Source organism: Nesoenas mayeri, assembly GCF_963082525.1.
Source record: "Nesoenas mayeri genome assembly, chromosome: Z".
NCBI classification, from domain to species: domain Eukaryota; kingdom Metazoa; phylum Chordata; class Aves; order Columbiformes; family Columbidae; genus Nesoenas; species Nesoenas mayeri.
Genome location: NC_137542.1, coordinates 34,121,471 through 34,141,171, shown reverse-complemented (window position 1 = coordinate 34,141,171; position 19,701 = coordinate 34,121,471). Strand labels below are relative to the sequence as shown.

Below are 19,701 nucleotides of genomic sequence, written 5' to 3'. Positions count from 1 at the left end.
AGAAGGGGCAGATGCTGATCTCTTCTCTTTGGTGACCAATGACACAACTCAAGGGAATGTCAGGAAGATGCATCAGGGAGGTTTAGGTTGGACATAAAGTAAAGATTCTTCACCCAGAGGGTTTTGGAGCACTGGAACAGGCTCCCCAGGGAGGTGTCACAGCCCTAAGCCTGACAGTGTTCAAGAAGAGACTGGACAATGCCCTCAGACACATGGTGTGAACTGTGGGGTTGTCCTGTGCAGGGACAGGAGTTGGACTTGATGACCCTTTTGGGTCCTTTCCAGCTTACAACATTCTGTGATTCTCAGAATCAGCACATTTGGTCCACGGCTGAAGAGGATTATTTCAGATGTGCTTATCCTTTGTTATCTTTATTCCTGAAATATCTGGGACAGCTGGAAAATCAATGACCAATTTTAAATTTTCTTATTTGTTACTCTACTTTTACCACACAGACTACGTTCCTTGATCTGATTTCTCTTTGGTGGGTTCGTCTGTCCTATGCTCTTCTACGATGCTACCATGAACGCACAGAAGTCTCAGGAATCTCTCCTCAGTTATCAGCAAACATAGAGGAAATGCTATTCTTATTTCCTGCTGGTGCTGGAGGCAGAAAACCCACCAGAACTTCTTTCTAGTTTACTTGTGTCAGTTAAGACACATTTCCAATGTAACTGCAGTGAAGGTGGCTTGAGATCCACCTTCACACTAGCTATCCCTGCTTTGCAAAGCAATGCTTCAGGTGCAGTGAAGACTCCCTGAAAGAAGACCCGACTAAAGGTTCAGGTAGCTATTGCCAACCTGCTACATGATAGCACTGGTAGTAGTAGCATTGCTGGCATTTTAGGAGAACTTGGACATATCTACACGAGTTGCAGGCATGACAGTAGCTATAGTGCAGACATTGCCATCATGCACAAGTTGCTTGCCCAAATTATGATTTTCTTTCATGTTGCTATAGATTCGTTGTGGTCATTGCTATTTTTATCTCTCTCCCTCTGCTTCTATGTTCATACACAAGATAGTCTGAAGAGTTTTCACTTTTTAGCAATGAACCTGACGCCACTCAGTGGGAATAAAACAGTACTGCAGGGAGAAGAAACAGTGACATTTCTACAACCTATGCATAGAAGACGGTTACATTGCATAAAACTGTCAGTAACTACTCTGTTGCTGCAGCTGCATCTGTTTAGTGGGAAACAAAATGATGCTGAACTGATTTCTGCCAGAAAACACAGCTACTAACTTATTATATCTTACAATCTACCAATTGTGGCAGAACAGTATTCTGGTATAGAAATCAAACTGTAGTTTCCTTATCTGCACATAAGCACAACAGGAAATATAGACTAGAAATGCTAACAGTAAGATGGGTAAGTGTCCTGGTTTTGTTAAAAACAAGATAAGTTTCTCTTTTAGTGAATTCTCCTCTCAGCTAAAGTTTTCTTAGTAACTGCACTTTTCTAAAGTTGGATACATTGATAGACATAGCAATGGAATGCAAGGTCACTGATAAGGATGCACGTCCTGTGAGAGGGACGAGGAGCAAACTGAACAGGTGCCTAAAACTGACCAACTAAGTATTCCATCCCATTCATGTGATGCTTCATATAAAAGTGGGAGATCATGAGGGCCTCATCCCTTCTCTTGGACTATGGCCAGCATTAGGAGAGGACCTTGCAACTCATCCCTGCAAACTGAGGTCTAGTGACAGACTAAATCCAGTTCTAGTTGGCTGCAGAGTCCAGACCAGGACTTTTGGGTGCCTGCTCTACAGCTGCTGGAGCAGTTGCCAGGATTTGCAAGATTGGTTTTGTATATTTTGTATTATTTTATTTATTTTATTAGTAGCATTAGTAAAACATTTTTATTTTTTTCCAACTTTCTCTCTCTTTGTCCTTCTTTGCCTTCCTATCGCCTGTACTTAGTGGGGACTCAGGAGATGAAGAGGGCTGGGGGGAAAAAGGAGGTTAACAAAGCATCTGCCACGGTGTATTGTCGCCCTGCAATCAAACCGTGACAGTAAGAGATCACTTTGGCTAAATCCTGAGCTCTTCATGCAGAGGAAGTGCAGGATGGAAATGTCCAGAAAACAGAAACCAGGTACAAACACATGGTGCAAGTGTTAGGGAGAAAATGTGTCACTGGACAAACAGAAAGGAATAGGTGTTGAGAATAAAGAAAACTTATTTTGTGAATATGGTAATGATGAGAAGAAAATAACTGAAAAGGCAGCTCTCTGTTCAAGGCAAGGTAAAATTATTCTGGGAAAAGTTGAGGTATTTGCCATTTTTCCCTGCATATACCCTTCTGCCTCACCAACTAATTTTACAGTAATTCTAGTTATTTCCTGAAATTAGTTCTTGGTAGGCAAACAGCAGGTTCAAATGTACCTGTGGAAGTTATGTTTTCAAACCGCTTACCTTCATTAACTTCACCACACTGTTCAAATCTTAGAGCCATTAGCTATTCTTTTCACCAGCTTGTGGAAATTGAATGGAAAAGGCAAAAATTGTGCCTTTCCTTATTAGGAAAAACAGGACTTGCAAAACAGCAAACTTAATTTCCATTCCCGGGGCTGGGGGGGGGGGGGGGGGAAATATGCTGAAAAAAAAAGAGGAGACCACCAATCACTTACATGTATCCATCAAGAACAGTGTCATATTAACATAATTTATCAACATAATTTCCTTTTATCTCAAGTTAGCCAGTCTGGCAGACAAAGGAAAGTCAGATGTTATGTATCTTGGAGTACACAGATCTTTGATGTTTCACTTGGGAGAGTGCTCATGAGCAAACTAGTTTTGTTGGAGATGCTGCAGGATTGATGCAAAACTGGTTAGAGATCTGCTTTTAGAAGACAAAACAGTTAACAATGAATGGCCTTCACTATCAAAATGGATGTAAAGACGTATTAAAAGGGTTTCTAGTGAGGTCTGACCAGGATCTGGTATACATAAATGCAATCAGGTGACAAACAGGTTAAACCAACCAGGGAAAGACCACATGTTGAAGAGTGCCCATGCCAGTAATCTTAAACATTCTTCATGAACTGAGAGAACATTCTACAGGGATGAAAAGAAAAAGGGAAAGGAAAAAAAAGAAGTATAAAGAGGAGGTATCACATGCCTGGTAATTCTAGTGACCTGTCCATTTGAACAGGCAGCTGCAGCCAAGTATGACAGGGAAGTGGGAAACGTAGAAAAGGGGCCCACAACCAACCTGGAGCTGATCATGAATAAGGACTACCAGGATGTTCTAAAACAAGGCAAACAGAAGACCCGATATGGATGTCAAGTGTTCACGCAGGCGAAATACGGCTACGAAGGCAAGGCCAACCAGCCAGGAGCCGTGCTCAGGGCTGCCGGCACAAGGTGCAGGGCAGTGCGTTCGGGGGAACACCTCGCAGCATCCGGTGCCGATGGTCCCGCCAGCCTGCAGGCACAGCCTGCTCTGGCCCAGCGGCACCGCACGGCTGCGGTCCCGGGCGGGTGGGACAAAGAGCTGCAGGCGATGCCTGCACAAGCTCCCGGCGGCCACCGCAGGGGTCACCCCGAACTGCCCCCGAGCTGGCAGCGCGGCGGGAGCATCCTTCAGGCCCTGGGGAGGGCCTGGGCGAGCCTGACCGGACTAACAGATCCGGACAGACACAAGCCCAGCGCACCGACGCCTGGAGCTACCGCCGCCAGGCACAGCAGCCGCACAGCTCCGCCGCCGCCTGCAGGGCGCCCTCCGCACCACTGCCTCTATCGGCCCGCGGCTGCGTGAACGCGTGCGGCGGACGGCGGCCGGCAGGGGCCAAGCATCCTCGGGGCGGCGCGGCCGCTGCCACCGCGCTGGGCGGCCGTTCCCGGCTCCTCCGTCCCGCCGCCGCCCGGCCATGGAGCTGTGGCAGGTGCCGCTGCTCTTCTCGCGCCTGCCCATGTTCCCCTTCTTCGACCTGGCGCACTATGTGGCCTCCGTCATGGCGCTGAAGGAGCAGCGGGGTGAGCGGCGCTTGGTGGGGCGGGACGGAGCTCTCGCCCGTCCCCACCGTGTTCCCCTGTTGTCTCCCTGCGCTTCCCCGTGCCTGCCCCGTGTCTCTCGCCGTGGTCTGCCGTGTCCCTCAGCCGGGCTGGCCAGGCCACAGGCGGGGGCCGAGGAGCCCCCTGCCGCCGGCTGCCCCAGCCCCGGCTGGGCAGGATGGCGGGGGGCAGCCCGAGGGGAGCTCGGGTGCCGGAGCGGGGCTGGGCGGGGGGATGCCGGGCGGTGCCCTGGGTCTGCCCGGGCTTTGCCGCTGGGATCTGCGAGAGCTGCAAGTGTCCCGCCCGGCGTGGGGTGTTAGAGCACCTCATGGGCCTTTTGCCTCGGGGCCTGTCCAGCCCGCAAAACGCTAGACAGTGTTGTTTGTTTGTTTTTTTTTTTTTAAACTGTTTTTGGATTGCTTTTAATGACGGCGAGTGGCTAGACCTCAGTTCCTGTGCTTACTCCCCCAAAATCTCAGGTGGCCTGTGGTTCGTTTGGTGGAGGGAGAGGCTTGCCCGCGCTCCTCCAGGTTCTGAAGCAAGAGCTCCGCGAGCAGCAGTTTGAGCTTTGATGCCGAGCGTTGTGCAGAGCGGAGCCGGGGGAGTGCGGGGCTGTGCGGGGCCCGCCTGCCTCTCCCCGCTTTGCTGGCGGCAGCGTCCAGGTGTTCTCTGTTAGTCCCTAAGACTGCAAATAAGATTGTCTGCAGTCTTCATTAGTCTGTCGATAAATAATGTCTAATTGACTGCAGGAGCCGCATAGGAAGCACCCAGCTGAACGTTTCTTGCTTTCCCAGAACTAGAGGCATTGATGAAATTAACCAGGATTATTGTTGAAAATCTGTTTGTAGTTTAAGATTTGGAAAGTCCCAAGAACAAAAGGGCTGGACCCTCTGAAGTTAGGTTTATGCATGCAGAGAAGGACTGCAGATCACAGGCTAATGACTTGCTGTCGGGTATTACATCTGAGACGACAGCTGCTCAACTCATGGGTTTATATCCTCCACACGCCTTGGTTATGCAGGAAGCTGTTAAGGCAATTCTGTCTTGTAGGAAACATAACTTGGGAATCCAGTGGGCAGGTTATGTGTTAGTGACTTTTCACAGACTGTGCAGGCTGATATAAAATGCTTATGTGTGCAAGTGTCTTCACCAAATTTTTTTCCTGCTACTGGAGTTGTTTCTGGGTGCTGACTTGTGGCGTTGTGTAATATAACCGTTCCATTCAAAAAGGGACTTTCTATCTGAACACATTTGACATTATCATGCACTATCTTTAAACTTTCCTCTGGAATGAACATATGTCAAGAGCAGCATGAGAGGAGTCTCTCTGCTTTCCTAGCCTCTGCATAGCTTTAGTGGGACAGCACTGCTGAACATTAGAAGTGGTGTAAGAAGTCTGGTCAGATCCATGCTGATATTTTTCTTCTGCTCAGCTTAGTAGCTGGAAAGTTCAGAACTCTTCAGTAACCTCTAATACTTTGAATTAATAACTGTAATTCAGGTGACTGCTTGCAGGTCTGTTGCTCACTTGCAAGCCATTTGAGCTGGATATTGAATGATAACTGAAACAGAAGTAATTATGAAATACCCAGAATGGGTATATTATCATTGATGAATATTCTCTAGGCATTACTATATATTCTCTCTTATATATTCACAGGGGAATGACTAGGTGACCTTAACTGGCTGGCAGTGCAAGAAGTATGTGGTCAAGTTGGAGCCATTTTTGTTTTCTCTTTGATTACTGTCTTATTAAAATACCAACCCCGTCATGCTGTTTAAAATCATATTAATGTGGGTATTTGTAACAGGGATGGCCTCATGCTAAGCTGCTACTTTTTCAGTCCCAGCTAGATTTTACTCAGTTGTGAGTGTGGGTGAACTACAGCAGTGAAAACTCAAGTGTTGCTTTCCACGTATTTTAAACTAAGTGTTCTTGGTTAGTGCGTTTGAGATTGCTTAGTAGTTGCTCCTTTGTAACTCCAGTCAGTTGTGGAACCAGCAATTTTCTGTTTTTGGGGATGGAAGAACAGCAAAAGGTGTTGAGTGTTGAGGATGTGCAGTATTTGGAAGGAATGTGGTAGTTTTGTCCTTGCAAGTTTTCTTTGGCATGATTCCAGTGATTTCAAATTTTTCCAGAGTTGCTAAATTAAGTCTGACTCTATAAGTCCTTTAGCCTGATTTATGTTGAATAGGGGTGTTAGAAAAACTTCTACAAATTCTTCTGGTTTGGTCCTTAAATGTTTATTCCTGATTGCCTACTTGGAACATGTTGAAAAGGTTAAAGCAGATCTTATTCTACTGACAGAAAGAGTTTTCTGGCAAGGGTTTGTTTGTTTTTTTTTTTTTACTGTTGTGTAGAAACAGCATTTAAAACCCTATTCAACAACAGTCTTTGCATTTTGAAACCTTGTCTTTACTTTCTGAAGTATACTATTTGCAGGGCTAGTGGCCCCTTGGTGGATCACATTTTGCATGGTTGTATGATGCCTCATTAGTTTTGCAGGATGCATCAGAGGACAAATATAAATGACCACTTGTTTGAAAACATGTGACCTGCTTAAAGTTGAGTTTGTTTTCTGAAAGGTTACATCCTAGTCACAATTTAGGTAGCAACACTAGGTTAGGCTTTAAATGTACATCAGCATTTTTTGCCTTCTATGTTTGGTGTATTCCTTGTTAGAAAGCAGGTATGAATTGTTAAATACTGGTGTCTGAGCTGAAAACATTCTAATGTTGATCAAAAGAAAAATCTTGAAGTCCAGTAGAGTTTCCAGTCCCTTATGCTTTTACACATAATATCTTAATGGAGAAATCTACATGCTTTGTTGTGGAGCTTGCTCATAAAGGGCGATCTGGTAATGATAAGAGTAATTCCTATATATGTCCTCAAAAGGGGAAGCCACTTGCTGTTAGTCGTGGGGGAAGGAAAGAGCAGAGAAACGGTGATTGCTGAAAGGCAGGGGAATGGATTTGGGAAGAGAACAGAGAGCTGACTAATTTAAAAACAACTCCAAGATTTCATTGTTTTGTTTGTTGTTTGGTTTTTTTTTTTTTGTTTTTTTTTCCCAATAATCTGGCCTTTAGTATAGGAAGTGAAAAATTATGAAAAGGTTTTCACAAAGGACGTAGGAGAGAAGGCAAGTTGGACTAGAAACAGTGTCAAACGTACAGTAGAAATCAATTTCAACCTTTTAAAACCTGATACATGAGAATCTTGCATTTTTTCTGTAGAACTACTTGTCACTACCTGTGTTTCATTAATTGTAGTGAATGTCCATGTGTGCGAAAAATAAAATACAGTGTGTTATGTTCAAAGACACAGCACCTGGAATGGTGTCCTTGTGTTATACTGGTAATCTGACCAAAGAGCCGGTGAAGTGAAGAAGCAGCTGAGTTTCAGTGATCTACCTCTCAGTCATAGTTCATCTTGTGTGGAGGGAGGAGCTACTTCTATATTCTGATGAAGGCTGCCAGTAATATGTTAAGATGATTACTTCCCTGATAATGCGAGGTGGTGAGAAGCTTCATGCTAATGAAAAATAGGTTGGTGTACACTGACCTCACAATGGATGTAAGATTTTTTTTAAACCTGGTATGGAGATTGACAGTCCTTGGAGGTGGAACCTTCTGTCGTGATCTGGTTACCAGTCTCGTTCCAGAACCTGATTACTGTGCAAATTATATCCTGTATTACATCTGTCCAGGAGTTAAAGCTCGTGCATAATGCAACAGCTGATCTATTAGCCGTACATGCCAGTTCCAGCACACGTTCCCTTGTGATTTGTGATTTGCACTGGCAGCCTCTGTTAGCTGGCTTTTCTCATTGTTCTGTAAAGTTTGGGATATTTCTTCTCTACATGGTCACTTCGTGCTATAATGCCGCAGCAGCATTTAGTGGAGTTACTCCACAGAGAGAGTACTGCCAAATGTGGGGCTTAGATATTGTCTTATTTTTGCAAGAAAAAGTATTCAGTCCTTTAATGCTAAGAGTTTAATTAATACTTAATGCTAATGCTTTAACACTAATAAAATAAGTATATAGTAGTGCTTGTAATGTGACTGTGTCATCAAACAAGAGAATAATTACACATGAGAAGGAAGGTACTATACTTCTTTTGGACCAATGAGTGTCTACTTAATATAATTCTGTTGTTTTGTTTTGTTTTGTTTTTTTCCTGAATGCAATGGCTATCAGCATTTTTAGATTTTTTTTTTTTTTTTTAATTGAGGAAACCTTAACGTAGTAAGTATAAACCATTAATATTCTGCAAGTGTCTTACCCTTTTCAAATAGATTAGTGAAAATAGGTCCATGTTCAGTTATATGGGATTTGGATGTTAAGTAACATTAGCGGGCTACTTTTATGCACATGAACATAATTGATAGCTACTTTGGAGAAGTGATAATATGCTTTAACAAAGCTGAGCATAACCAGCTTGGAACACCAGGTACTGCACTATGGAGAATAAATTACACAATAGGTATTTTTTTTTCATTAAATATTCAAATATTCTATAATTCCTAGGAGCGCTCTTTTTTATAAATTCGTTGTTACGTAGGGATTTACATAGTGCTGCAATACGCGATAGCTCTGCCAGCACTGAAACTGTAACAATCTTCTTAGTACTATTGTATGAAGTAAATTGAATTGAGAGTGCTCTGTTCCCTTTGGTATATTTGATCTTCTCACCTTGGGTAAGAAGTTTGTTTTCTGACAGAAATGCCTGAAAACCCAAAAGCTTCTACTCTGAATTGGGAACGTATGTCAAATTTCATTTTGGGGTAGATGCTATGTTTATTCTCTGCTTTTGTGGACTTCAGCCTTTGGACTATGGAAAATGTAACTAGTTCAGGCAAACAGAGTTCTGCACAAGTAAAGGGGAAGCTTTGATAATACGAGACTCTTGAAATAGAAGGAAGTAGTCAAAACAACTACCTCAGGAGATTTCTGGCTTTGATAAGGTGTCATTTCACCCTGAAACTGGTTAAGACTACCCATTACCTCCAGCATAATCTAATATTGAATACTCTTTTGGCATAGTTCAGTTGCAATTTAAAAGGGATAATTCATTTAAAACTTAACAAAATACACCAAACTGAACATTTTTATAACAAGGAAAACTTACATTTATTATTATGACATCAGGTAACCTTTTTTTCTCTGTTCAGGTTTGCAGGTGAAACTCTTAACGATTGTTTTGAGCACTGCTTTCATTTTGGTCAGCAGGCACAGTTAGCAGGACTTTATACTAAAAAGAACAGTGACCGTGAATTCATGAGCACTGAAAAGCAGAAATGAAATTTGTAGAATAATCCCCCAAAAGTTACCAGTATCAATCCTGTCTAGGTCGGCAAACCACTTGTGTATTTTAATACAAATTTGAAAACAACTGTATATCTATGCCAGATTATTAGCAATGCTCTGAAAGCTTTTTTCCTTTGTAGACACATAGTCATAATAAACAAACCCACCAAAGATGTTCAGAGAACACAGTGTCAGTGTTTCACTTTTATTTAGATAGCATATGCTTAAGTTGGTGTACTCTGAAGTTTGTATTTCTGAAGACTTGTCCAGTGGAAGTCTACAGATTTCTTTGGGATTTTTCATTACCTAAAGGAAAAATGTTGGACTGAATTATTTGAAAAATACTGACTTTTAAACATGATGTGATTCTCAAATGTTTATTTCTATTTATGTGTTGTTTTTTTTTTTTTTCCCCTTTGTTTCAGGAGCTGTGGAAGTGTCAGTCCAAAGTCCAATTGCCTGTTGGTTTAGTGCTATGCTTTATTGCTTTGGTGGCTCAGTTTTGTCTTCGTTGATGCTTGCAGAACCTCCAGTAGCATTTCTGGCAAAGGGCACAAATGTTCTACTGGCATCTTCAGTCTGGTAAGCAGCCACAATTGAGTTAAATGTGTAGTATTGGTTCTGAACATGTTATGCTTTGTAATCTGAGATTATACCATCAAGCTTCTGTGTTGATCAGAAGCTTAACTTAAAAAAGTTTAGAGGCTGTCTCTTCATCCAGAAAGTCACTGCAGTAAAACAGGTGTTATGGTCCTGTTGTATATGAATATTATGCTTGTAAGAGAGTAGCTCTTAATGGCTGTTGTATAACAAAATGCTCAGTCACTAGAATAGACTTGCCTTAGATTTTAGTAGTATTCCTGGTCAAACAACTGAAAACATTATTTTGGAATGAAGTGGACTTCAGTTACTGATTTTATGGATATAAATAAGTAATAAATGCAGTCTAGTGTTTCAGCAGGAGCTCTGATGTAAAAACTTTAAATTTTTCTGTAACTGGGCATCTGTTACACAGATCTTATTTCTTCCCTAGCTTCTACTTTCTGACATAATTTTTTTGAATATAGATTTTGCCCTTTTCCAAATGGACGCGTGTTGTAGTAGAAGACGGTAAAGAGCTGACTAGGAAGTCAGGTATGTGAACAAGGCAGCAATTTGGCTTGCTTTGTAACTCACAAAAGCACTGGAGTTATTTTCATACAAATGTAGCCTTCCAGTGGAGTTTGTTTGATCCAGAATGTGTTTGAAGAAACCCTCTAACTTAAAACTTGTGAGCAGCAGTGGGTTTTTGAATTTAAAAATATCAGTTCCTATCTTAGAAGAGTGTTATCTGCATGGAATCTTTTAGTATCTGTTCCTTCTAGCCCAGTAGGTTTTATAACTGGAAATTCTTTAAAATGAAAGTAAGTGTTTTTATCTGTCTGTGTATATCTGTATATGAGTATTCTGGCCTTCATGTTGCAATGGAAGATGACAGATTTCACTTAGGCAGTTTGGTGAAATGAATAAGGTGCAATAAATAGTACAATATTAACAAAACTTATAGAATCTGCTTGTATTTTGTATTAATCTGATGTGGGCAACATGACTGTTTCTTTTACGGAATGGCACAAGCTAGAAGTACACATAAATAAAATGTGATTTGAACTTAACATATGATTTGCGGTACACAAATAAAATGAGGTTTTAATGAGGAGCTATGAATATTATGAAACCTTTTAAGCTTCTGGTTTTACTATTTTATTTTTTTGTGAGTATAATGACTTTAATCCTCAGTCCGAAATTATGTGACACAAAGTTCCCTGAGCTGTACGTAAAACTGGAAATAAAAGGAGTTGTGTATGTTTGAGAAATGCTCCTAAATAGTCTGTAGGATAGCGACATCTGCTGTTAGCAGGTGTTGCTAGCAGAAATTACAGTAAAAAAGGCCGTGGAGGGACTGTAGTGTAATTTCAATCCAGTTACCTGTGCTTCAGGGTCCTAAACCCACATTTTGCAATTGTAAATTTATTCTGGTTAGTGTTGTTTGTTGGGTACGTGGCTAAAATCACTGTTTGCAGTAGCCATTAAAAAATATGCTCTCTACATATCTTTGACTTCATATCAACTAAACCTTGGTTATATACAAAGGCATGTGACTTTACAATAGGAAAAAAAAAGGAATAATATAAGTAGTTCAAAAGTAAATCTAAAACTAAACACCAGAGTAGCAGTTATAACTTTCTTCTCTGTGAGAAATAGGCTATTGCATACTCTAGTCTGGGAGCTCTTGAACAGAAGAGTTTTAGAAGTTTGCAGTGACACAGTATTATATCCATTACAGAAAAATAAAATATATAACTAGGACAGGACTCCAGCTAAACTTAGCCTTTCTTGGAAGGAAGCTTCCTAGCATTCTGTTATAAAGGAAAAGCACTTTAAAAAAAAAAAAAAGCCCCAAACACTGAAAGCTGTCCTGATTTCTAATCTCTTCCTAATCTCTAACTGTGAAGCATGACTCTTCCTAGTTGTGATATCTGCTAGTATTTTTAATGAAGTAAACAGATACGAGAGGTGCATCTCTGCATTGCAGCCTGAGTAAACAGGAGGAAGATGCAGCTTTAGAAATTCTTGTTAGAGAGGGTTGAGCTCAGAAGCCTAAACCAACAGGCAAGTATTTTTTTTTAGAAAATGAAAAAGCACCCTTCCAATTTTTTAAAGGCTTTTTCTGCTTATACTTAATTGTTACTCTCTTATTCCTGTGCTGAAATAATCCAGGTACTTAGTCTTGATTATTTGTTTTGACACCTTGAATGTCTTTGTAAGAATTTAATTTTGTTTATGATTGAAAAGATGCAACAAACCACCACATAATCTATTTTTTAAAAAATCTGCTGTCGTCTTACGATTTCATTGTTAGCCATCTTTACTTTGTTTTAAAAGCAAGTTGATAAAAGATACTATTAAATTTTGAGTGCTGTGCTTTCAGCACTTTGAAAAAACAAATGTGATTGTAATTGGCAAGGTGGAAAAGCTAGAACTAGTGGTTACTAAGATGTGAAATGTGTTTAAAAATAGCTGTGTATTTTGTCTGGCATGACACTAACTAGGGGAGGCATTCTTGCTGAAGTTATATAATTCCATGTACCTATCAGTATGAAAGCATGGTGTCAGCATGTAATTTACCACCTAAAGTCATCCCCCCCCAAAACAAAACAAAACCCAAACAAACAAACAAAACCCCCACAACAACAAAAGCCACAAAAACAAAACAGAAAAAACAAACCACAGGAAGTCGGTCAGACACTAATTTAATAGTTTGAATTATAAAAACATGGTAGGTAAGCTATAGAAAAGATGGTAAAATGTAAAGCTGTTTCGCATGTGCTTTAATGGATTCTTTTCTTGAACAGTGCTCAGTAAGAACAATTTCAAATAATGTTTGATGGTTTTGGTGTAAGAGCTCAAGCATGCTCAAAAGCATTTCAGATTTGTTCCAGTATGTCTGCCACACAAGACAGTGAGTTATCAGTAGGATATCATGCAGTGCTAGTCATATTCCAAAAATATCTTTAAAGGTTATTAGAAAGTTTATTCCATAGTGAAAACTTTTGAATGCTGCTGATGAGTTTTCTCATGATTTTCAGGTATCTTTTCTTTTACTGCCCACAAGACCTATTCTACCGGTGCTTTGCCTTTCTGCCTCTTCGGCTTCTGGTTGCAGGAATGAAAGAAGTGACTAGAACTTGGAAGATAACAGCTGGCGTTGCACATGCAGACAGTCACTTCAAAGATGCCTGGCTTGTCATGGTAGCTGTGGGCTGGGCCAGAGGTAACATGCATAACGTCTTGTTCTGATGGATTGTGATGTTTTGGAGTGGTATTTAAATGGCCGGCCGTTCTGCATAAGTGTAGCTCCATTGCTTGCTGTACTGGATATGATAGTTCTCATACAGTCTGTTGTCCCCTCAAGGGCAAAGCCTGTGCAGCAGTTTTCCTGCCTGGATTAAGGATGACACTGCATGACTTTGGGGAAAATTCATTTTATCTCTTCAGAAGGTCTTGTGAGGAATTGCAGGAGGGGCAGTTGATGGCAATCATGTAGCGTCAGTGCTATTACTAAACTTTCGAACAGCATATTTCTTCAAAGCTGTCTTCCTTACATGACTGAAGAAGAAAACTTGTTTTCTGAGCTTTTTGGGTTGTAACTATTAGCTGATGTAAAACACAGGAACAAACCTTCTGGCCTGCCTGCTGTTTGGAGCATGACTCTGGAAACTACCTTCCTAGCAGCTGCATTTGTAGTCACAATGTTAGAACCACTTTGGGAAGTAGTAGTGCAGCTCTTGTTTCTATTTGCTTGATTCTGTTCTGCTTTGGGAAACAACAGATGTTAATGTGATGATCTAACATATTATTTTCCCAGGTTATAATACAGACCAGTCTCACTGGCCAAAATATCTAATACCTCCTTATGTTTTGTATTCTTGTAATGTGAAAATATATATCCACTTAACTTGCAGAGAGTCCTTGTAGTTTATAGAGACTCTCTCTGTACATACATGATGACATTAAGAATGGAATGATACAAGCCTTTCTGGAGATTTATTACACTTCGGCAATTCAGGTGTTTGTAGTGATGAGTACATCAGTTCACATGCTATGACAAAAGGTGAACATGAGGTTCTTTTTAAGTAGCTAAACCTCTGAGGTTTCATGTTGGTTGCTCAAGTCATGCATGTATAAAAGATTGGATTAGTCTCTTTAAGTCTGAGTTTTGGATACCACACTCGATACCTGGTATAATTGGTTTTGTTTGGAGCAATAATAGGTTGTGCAGTAGTGGTAGCAGTCACCAGAGGCTTATTGTAAATCTCTGTCATTTCAGGAGCTGGTGGTGGCCTAATTTCCAACTTTGAGCAGCTGGTGAGGGGAGTGTGGAAACCTGAAACCAATGAACTACTGAAGATGTCCTAGTAAGTTTTAGAAAAAGGCTGCAAAATGACAACTTTTGTTTTGCTATCTCCTTGTATTGAAACTCACTTTTAGTGGTTCAGATTAAAAAAAAAGTCAAACAAACAATAGGACAGGGTTGTATTCAATGTTTTGGTGTGTATCTTGTGATGATCTCTGGTAATTTTAGCAGATGTTTTAATCATTTTAGGTTCACAGCACATGAACACCAGGTGGGAAGATGAGTCAATAAAAATTATTTGTCAGAAAGCAGTATTGAGTCAATAGGAAGTTGTTGGAAAGCAGTATTGCCTCAATTTGTCTTACAAGGACTTGTCTTTTATCCAAAATGAATGAACAGTGGTACTAGAAGTATACAAGCGAAATCTGCATTTTTGGTGCATGTTCCGAGCATCACTAAGATGGCTTACTTTGAGCATTGTCACTCATACTTTCTCTGCCAGTACTGTTTTCCTCCATAGATATCAATTATTTGAGAAGGTGCGAACTGGTTGTTCAATATAGCAAAAATGTATTACATGACAGGAAACATTACTTCTCTTTCAGAAGGAAAGAATGGGAATATTACATGGCTCCCAGTTTAGTCTGTACAGCAAATAAGAATTAAGACAGGCTAGAAAGCCAAGCTATTATTGTAAGTCAAGTTAAGCTCACCATGCTAATTTCCTAAAATTAATTTGATCTTTTCCATGTTACTCTCAGGCCTTTATAAATAATATTATTTTTAAAAAAGTTATCTTGCTTTTCTGCAGCCACTCTTAGCAGCAGAATAATAGAAGAGAAATTAGCCTTTCCTTTGGAATTATTTGTGACTCTTGTCAGTTGTTTGCTTTTTCTGAAAGTCCAGGTATGTAGAATATCTCTGTCAGTGCCTAAGTGGTAGTCTTGAAAGCGGACTTCCAAAAGGATGAGGTCACTGTCAGTAATAGCACTGTAAACTGAAATAACACTGCACTTACAGGTACAACACTAGAGCAGCGCTTACTGACTGCGGCAATGCTTGCATATATTCTCCTTTTCCATGGTGGATGTGGCTCAAAGTAACTTAAAAACGGTTTTGAAAATTTTGTTTAATATATAAAGCTTAAGAATATTAAATAGAAGGTAGTTACAGAGTTAAATGGGTAAAACAGTCTGCAAATGGATGAGGTGCCTGTATAAACAAAGTTGTTTTTTAGACTTCCTAAGTAGGATATTGATGCAGTACATCTCTGAGTTACTCAAAAGATGGTGAAGAATGCATCTACACTAGATGCTCTGTGATAACAGGAATGCAACCTGTACACGTCACATGTAGATTAAAAAATGCACAGTTTTTCTCCCAGAACATTATTGCTGTTTCTTCAGATGACTGTAGATAACTGACCAATGTTCTCTTGTTTTCTGACTGCATACCTAGCAAGGGATTTACCACCACAATGAAGATAGCTAGAAGATGTAAATCTCTGCATGTGTCAGAAGTCAACACAGCTATGTTGGCAAAACCTGGGTAACATAGGCCTAGCTCAAGTCAGATATAAGCAGACTACAACCCTAGAGCTGCTGAGGTGTCACAGTGGACTGAGACTGGGACTATGTTGTTCTTCAACACTAAGCAATTCCTTGGAGTAACTAACACCTGGAGTAGAGAAGAGGAACCTGTTTTTAAGTCTAGTCTGAATAGTGCAAGCCTTGTCATTTAACTCTTCAGTAAGATGTATTGGGAGATGAAGAAGGGAGGCAAGCTGACCTATAGAGTCTGGATAGAGGCATTTATTTGAGGAAGATTTGTCAAATATGAATTTGCTGGTTATGTAAACTAGTGCTGAACTTGATGCTTGTCCATGTTATGGACAGAAAGCATAACAATAGTATATAAAGTGAAAGTCTTAGTTTAATTGTAGGTAGGTTTTGGACCTTCGTAAGGAAATTCGTAAGGAATTTCCACTGTTACCACAATTTGTCATTAATTCTATTCAGAAATAATTATTTTGCATGCTAAGAACATTTATTGCTTTCCAGGTCATGGCAGCTTTCACTGTAGAGAAAAGAAATTGACATTGTTTGTTTGATTTCCAGCCCTGTGAAGGTAACTTTGATAGGAGCAGTTCTTTTCACCCTGCAACACAGCCAGTACTTGCCAATAGCAAAACACAACCTCGTGTTTTTATATACCGTCTTTCTCATTGTCTCCAAGGTAAGAATGTGAAAGTGTTTCAAATAACTGAATAACAGAAAATATTTTATTTCATTATTTCAGGGAAAAAAAATGCCCTCAAATATTCTACCACAAGTTAGAATGTGTGCTTCTGGATGAGAAGGCCAGCTCCTACTGAAGTCTTAAAGCTGTGCTCAGTCTTCTGTACATGAACAGAACAGAAAACGTATTCTGTTACAGTTCAATATGTGGAGAAAAAAAGGGAAAAATTTTACAAATCAGGAATTTTGACACCCAACAGTTGATATGCCAGGCTTGTATGTCTATAATCTCAAAGTTTATGCTTGTGGAAACAAACTCTCCTGTTCTCTGTCTCTCGCTAGCTGCTTAATTTCTTCCTTGTACCTGTGCAGTCATTGTGGGTTTGCAAAACAAGCCAACTAGGTTCTCATCTAGCTTGAAGTGTTCGCAACATAAATGTGTAGGTGGGAAGAGAAAGTCTATCCAAACTGCTTTCAAGTATCTGTAACTACTTTTATAATAAAATAGATAGTACTTCTCTACTGAATCCTTTAATTCCCCCATTCTTGTTCATTTTCAGAATGATGTCTGTCTTCAGCGTTATTAGCTAATAAGAAAGTGTAGTCACTGTGTTAGCAGAGGTCTGGCAATTTTAAGAGCTTCAGAGCTGCTCTTGAACAGACTAGAGATTGTCTTAAAGTGGTGGTTGCCAGTCTCCTTTCTGTGAAGTAGCTGACAAGTTTAATTCTAGAGTAGTTATTTTAGGGAGCCAAGACTTCAAGCCAATGCTCATCTAAACCAATAAAGGCATTGTTGAACTGGGGTTGCTGGCAATGGAGAAGGGAAAGAATGTTTACTCTGGAAATGAGAAATTACAGCTGTCTTCAGAAGCTGGGTGTCAGGCTGCACTGAATAAGTTCTTAAACAGATGGTCATGCTAACAATCAGCAGCTTGAGCATCCACTTAACTAATAAAGCAACAGTTGTGAATCCAGCATAGTCCTGCAGTAGTGTTTTGTTTTAGAAATTTTTCATGTCTCTGAAAACTGTAGAAATGACTGCAATATAAACTTGTCCAGTACCTGGACCTACAAAAGGGTTTTTTTCTATCGTGATGTATTTGTAAGGAATTTCCACATAAATCTCTCAACTTTATGGAATGAGTATGGCTGTCTGGAATTCTAACTGAGTCTGGCTGTTTGCATGTATTTAAGTGCTTAGACACTGCATTCTTTCAATTTAAATGGAACTAGCCACTATGTTACAGTATTTCAGTTTGAACAAGGTACAAAACACACACATAAAAGGTCTTTATCTTAGTTGTATGACATTAAACGTGGTTTAGTCTTAGGTTGATTTTAGTAAACATACAGAAAGCTTTGGGCACATTTTTTGTGTATAGCTTTGTGAAGACTGTATGTCGGAAAGAAAAGCATTCTTTGATCAATTCAAGCTAAAACAAACATTATTTCTGTTCTTGGTGATGTGGCCTCTGCTCATATAGAAAGTTAGAAATGCCATACATCCATTCAGCTTTGAACTTGTTTTCAGTTGCTGTGAAGTCATTAAAACTTTTATTTTAACTTGATCCTTGTTCTTCATAGGTAACAATGATGTTGACAAGATCTTCCACATCTCCATTCGCTCCCTTTGAGGCTGCATTAGGCCATATGTTCTTTGGCTTGCAAAAGACACCATCCAAAGTGAAGGGTGAAGGTACTGCATCCTCCAATGGCTCTTCAGCCTGTGACCAGTCTCCTCCTGAACAGCACCGGGATGGTGTTAAGAAAAGACAGGCAAAGAAAACAGAATAAGTGGCTTAAAATCCTTGATGGTCATAACCTTTGAAGATGCTTGTATTTCAGATTAGAATGGCTGAGAAATTAGTTTAAAGAGAGGAGAGAACAGGGCTGTATTCTATTGTGGCAGTGTTCAACTTCAGAATGAATTTTGTAAGCTACTGTTCAGATATCTAAATGCACAAGTTGGATTTTTAAGTTTAAAAACTATAAATTTTTATAGTGGTTTTAAGTTTACTAAATTTTGTATTTCTGATAACATCAAATGCTAACATGCTAAAAAGATAGTTTCAAAATGTGACAATCAGCTTTGTTATTTTTTTCTGATATATCTCTTGTTTCTACCTCTTCCTGCCCCTGCCACACCCCTCAATTTTTATTTTTCATTTGCATAGGGTGGATTTGCACTGCCAAGTGTTCACAGTTGCATGTCCCAGATAGGAAAGTAAGGCTTAATCAGATTGCACTGTAAAACCATGAAAATGTACCAAACTAATGCCTTTAACTAGAAAAATAACTGAATTACTCTCACAAGTCACACTGCAGTGGTCATAGATTTTCTTCATTTACTTAAGTAAATATGAAAAATATTTACTTAATGTTTAAGTAAATATTTTTTATATATTTCTGTTTTTTAAAGTAAGTGAATTATCTGGCACTTTAAAAAATCTTCACAGTTAGGAAGTAGAAACATTTCAATATTTAATTGTTGGCTTACTTTGGCACTTTATTTGCAAGCATTTGATATATAGTTGTTTTTCTTGTTATTTACATGTGGTTTGTAGTTATCTTTCAGTTTGACTGGGACTAGACATCTCCATCTGCACTTCTATCCAAGCATGCACATTTATTTCTTTTCAAAAAACAATACTAGACAGTACATTGATCTTGTTTCTCATGAGTTCACCCCTATTATGCCTGCTGTTAATAAATAGCAGCACTAGTTTGCAGCATTACCTCTAGTGCTTTTGAGGAAGAACTGTTAATATTGGAATCACTGGAACTATTTATTAGTGTTTGCTGAAATCTGCTGCTTCCTGCTTGTTGCATCTTTTTTTTTTGCACATAGTGTGGAGCAGTCATAAATGGCATACACTTTAGAACTGAAGACTTTGACATTTTAAAGACGTCACGTTTCATAAGAATAGAATCTTTTCATAGAAGTATTTCACTGGTGTGCCAATTTTAGAATAAATTAAACTATTTTTACAGAATTAGAATGTCTTCAGAGAGTACTGCTTTGAAAGAGTATTCTTCAGCAAGAGGATGTGGGTTAATCCTTGTGCAGAGATGCCAAGGACAATGTGGAGGGGGATCTCATTTGAAAAGGCGAAGTTCTAGTTCCAGGTACATATCCAAATTTAGAAAAATTGTCACCACTGCTGTGCTTAGAGAGAAGAAAAGAAGAGTACCCAAGAAATTTCTTGTGCCTTTCTAGTCATATTTCCACGGTAGTGACCGAAACTATTGAATTCTTC

At 39.8% G+C, this 19,701-nt stretch overlaps 1 protein-coding gene across 1 annotated transcript; it reads left to right on the top strand.

Moving 5' to 3' along the window:
• Positions 1-3,881: 3,881 nt before the first annotated feature.
• TMEM38B (transmembrane protein 38B) lies at positions 3,882-18,238 on the top strand (the record flags this gene model as incomplete). Its single annotated transcript, XM_080362474.1, has 6 exons — positions 3,882-3,987; positions 9,739-9,895; positions 12,940-13,124; positions 14,181-14,268; positions 16,325-16,442; positions 18,029-18,238. The coding sequence occupies 6 exons, from the start codon at positions 3,882-3,884 to the stop codon at positions 18,236-18,238; spliced, it is 864 nt and encodes a 287-aa protein (XP_080218600.1).
• Positions 18,239-19,701: the final 1,463 nt, after the last annotated feature.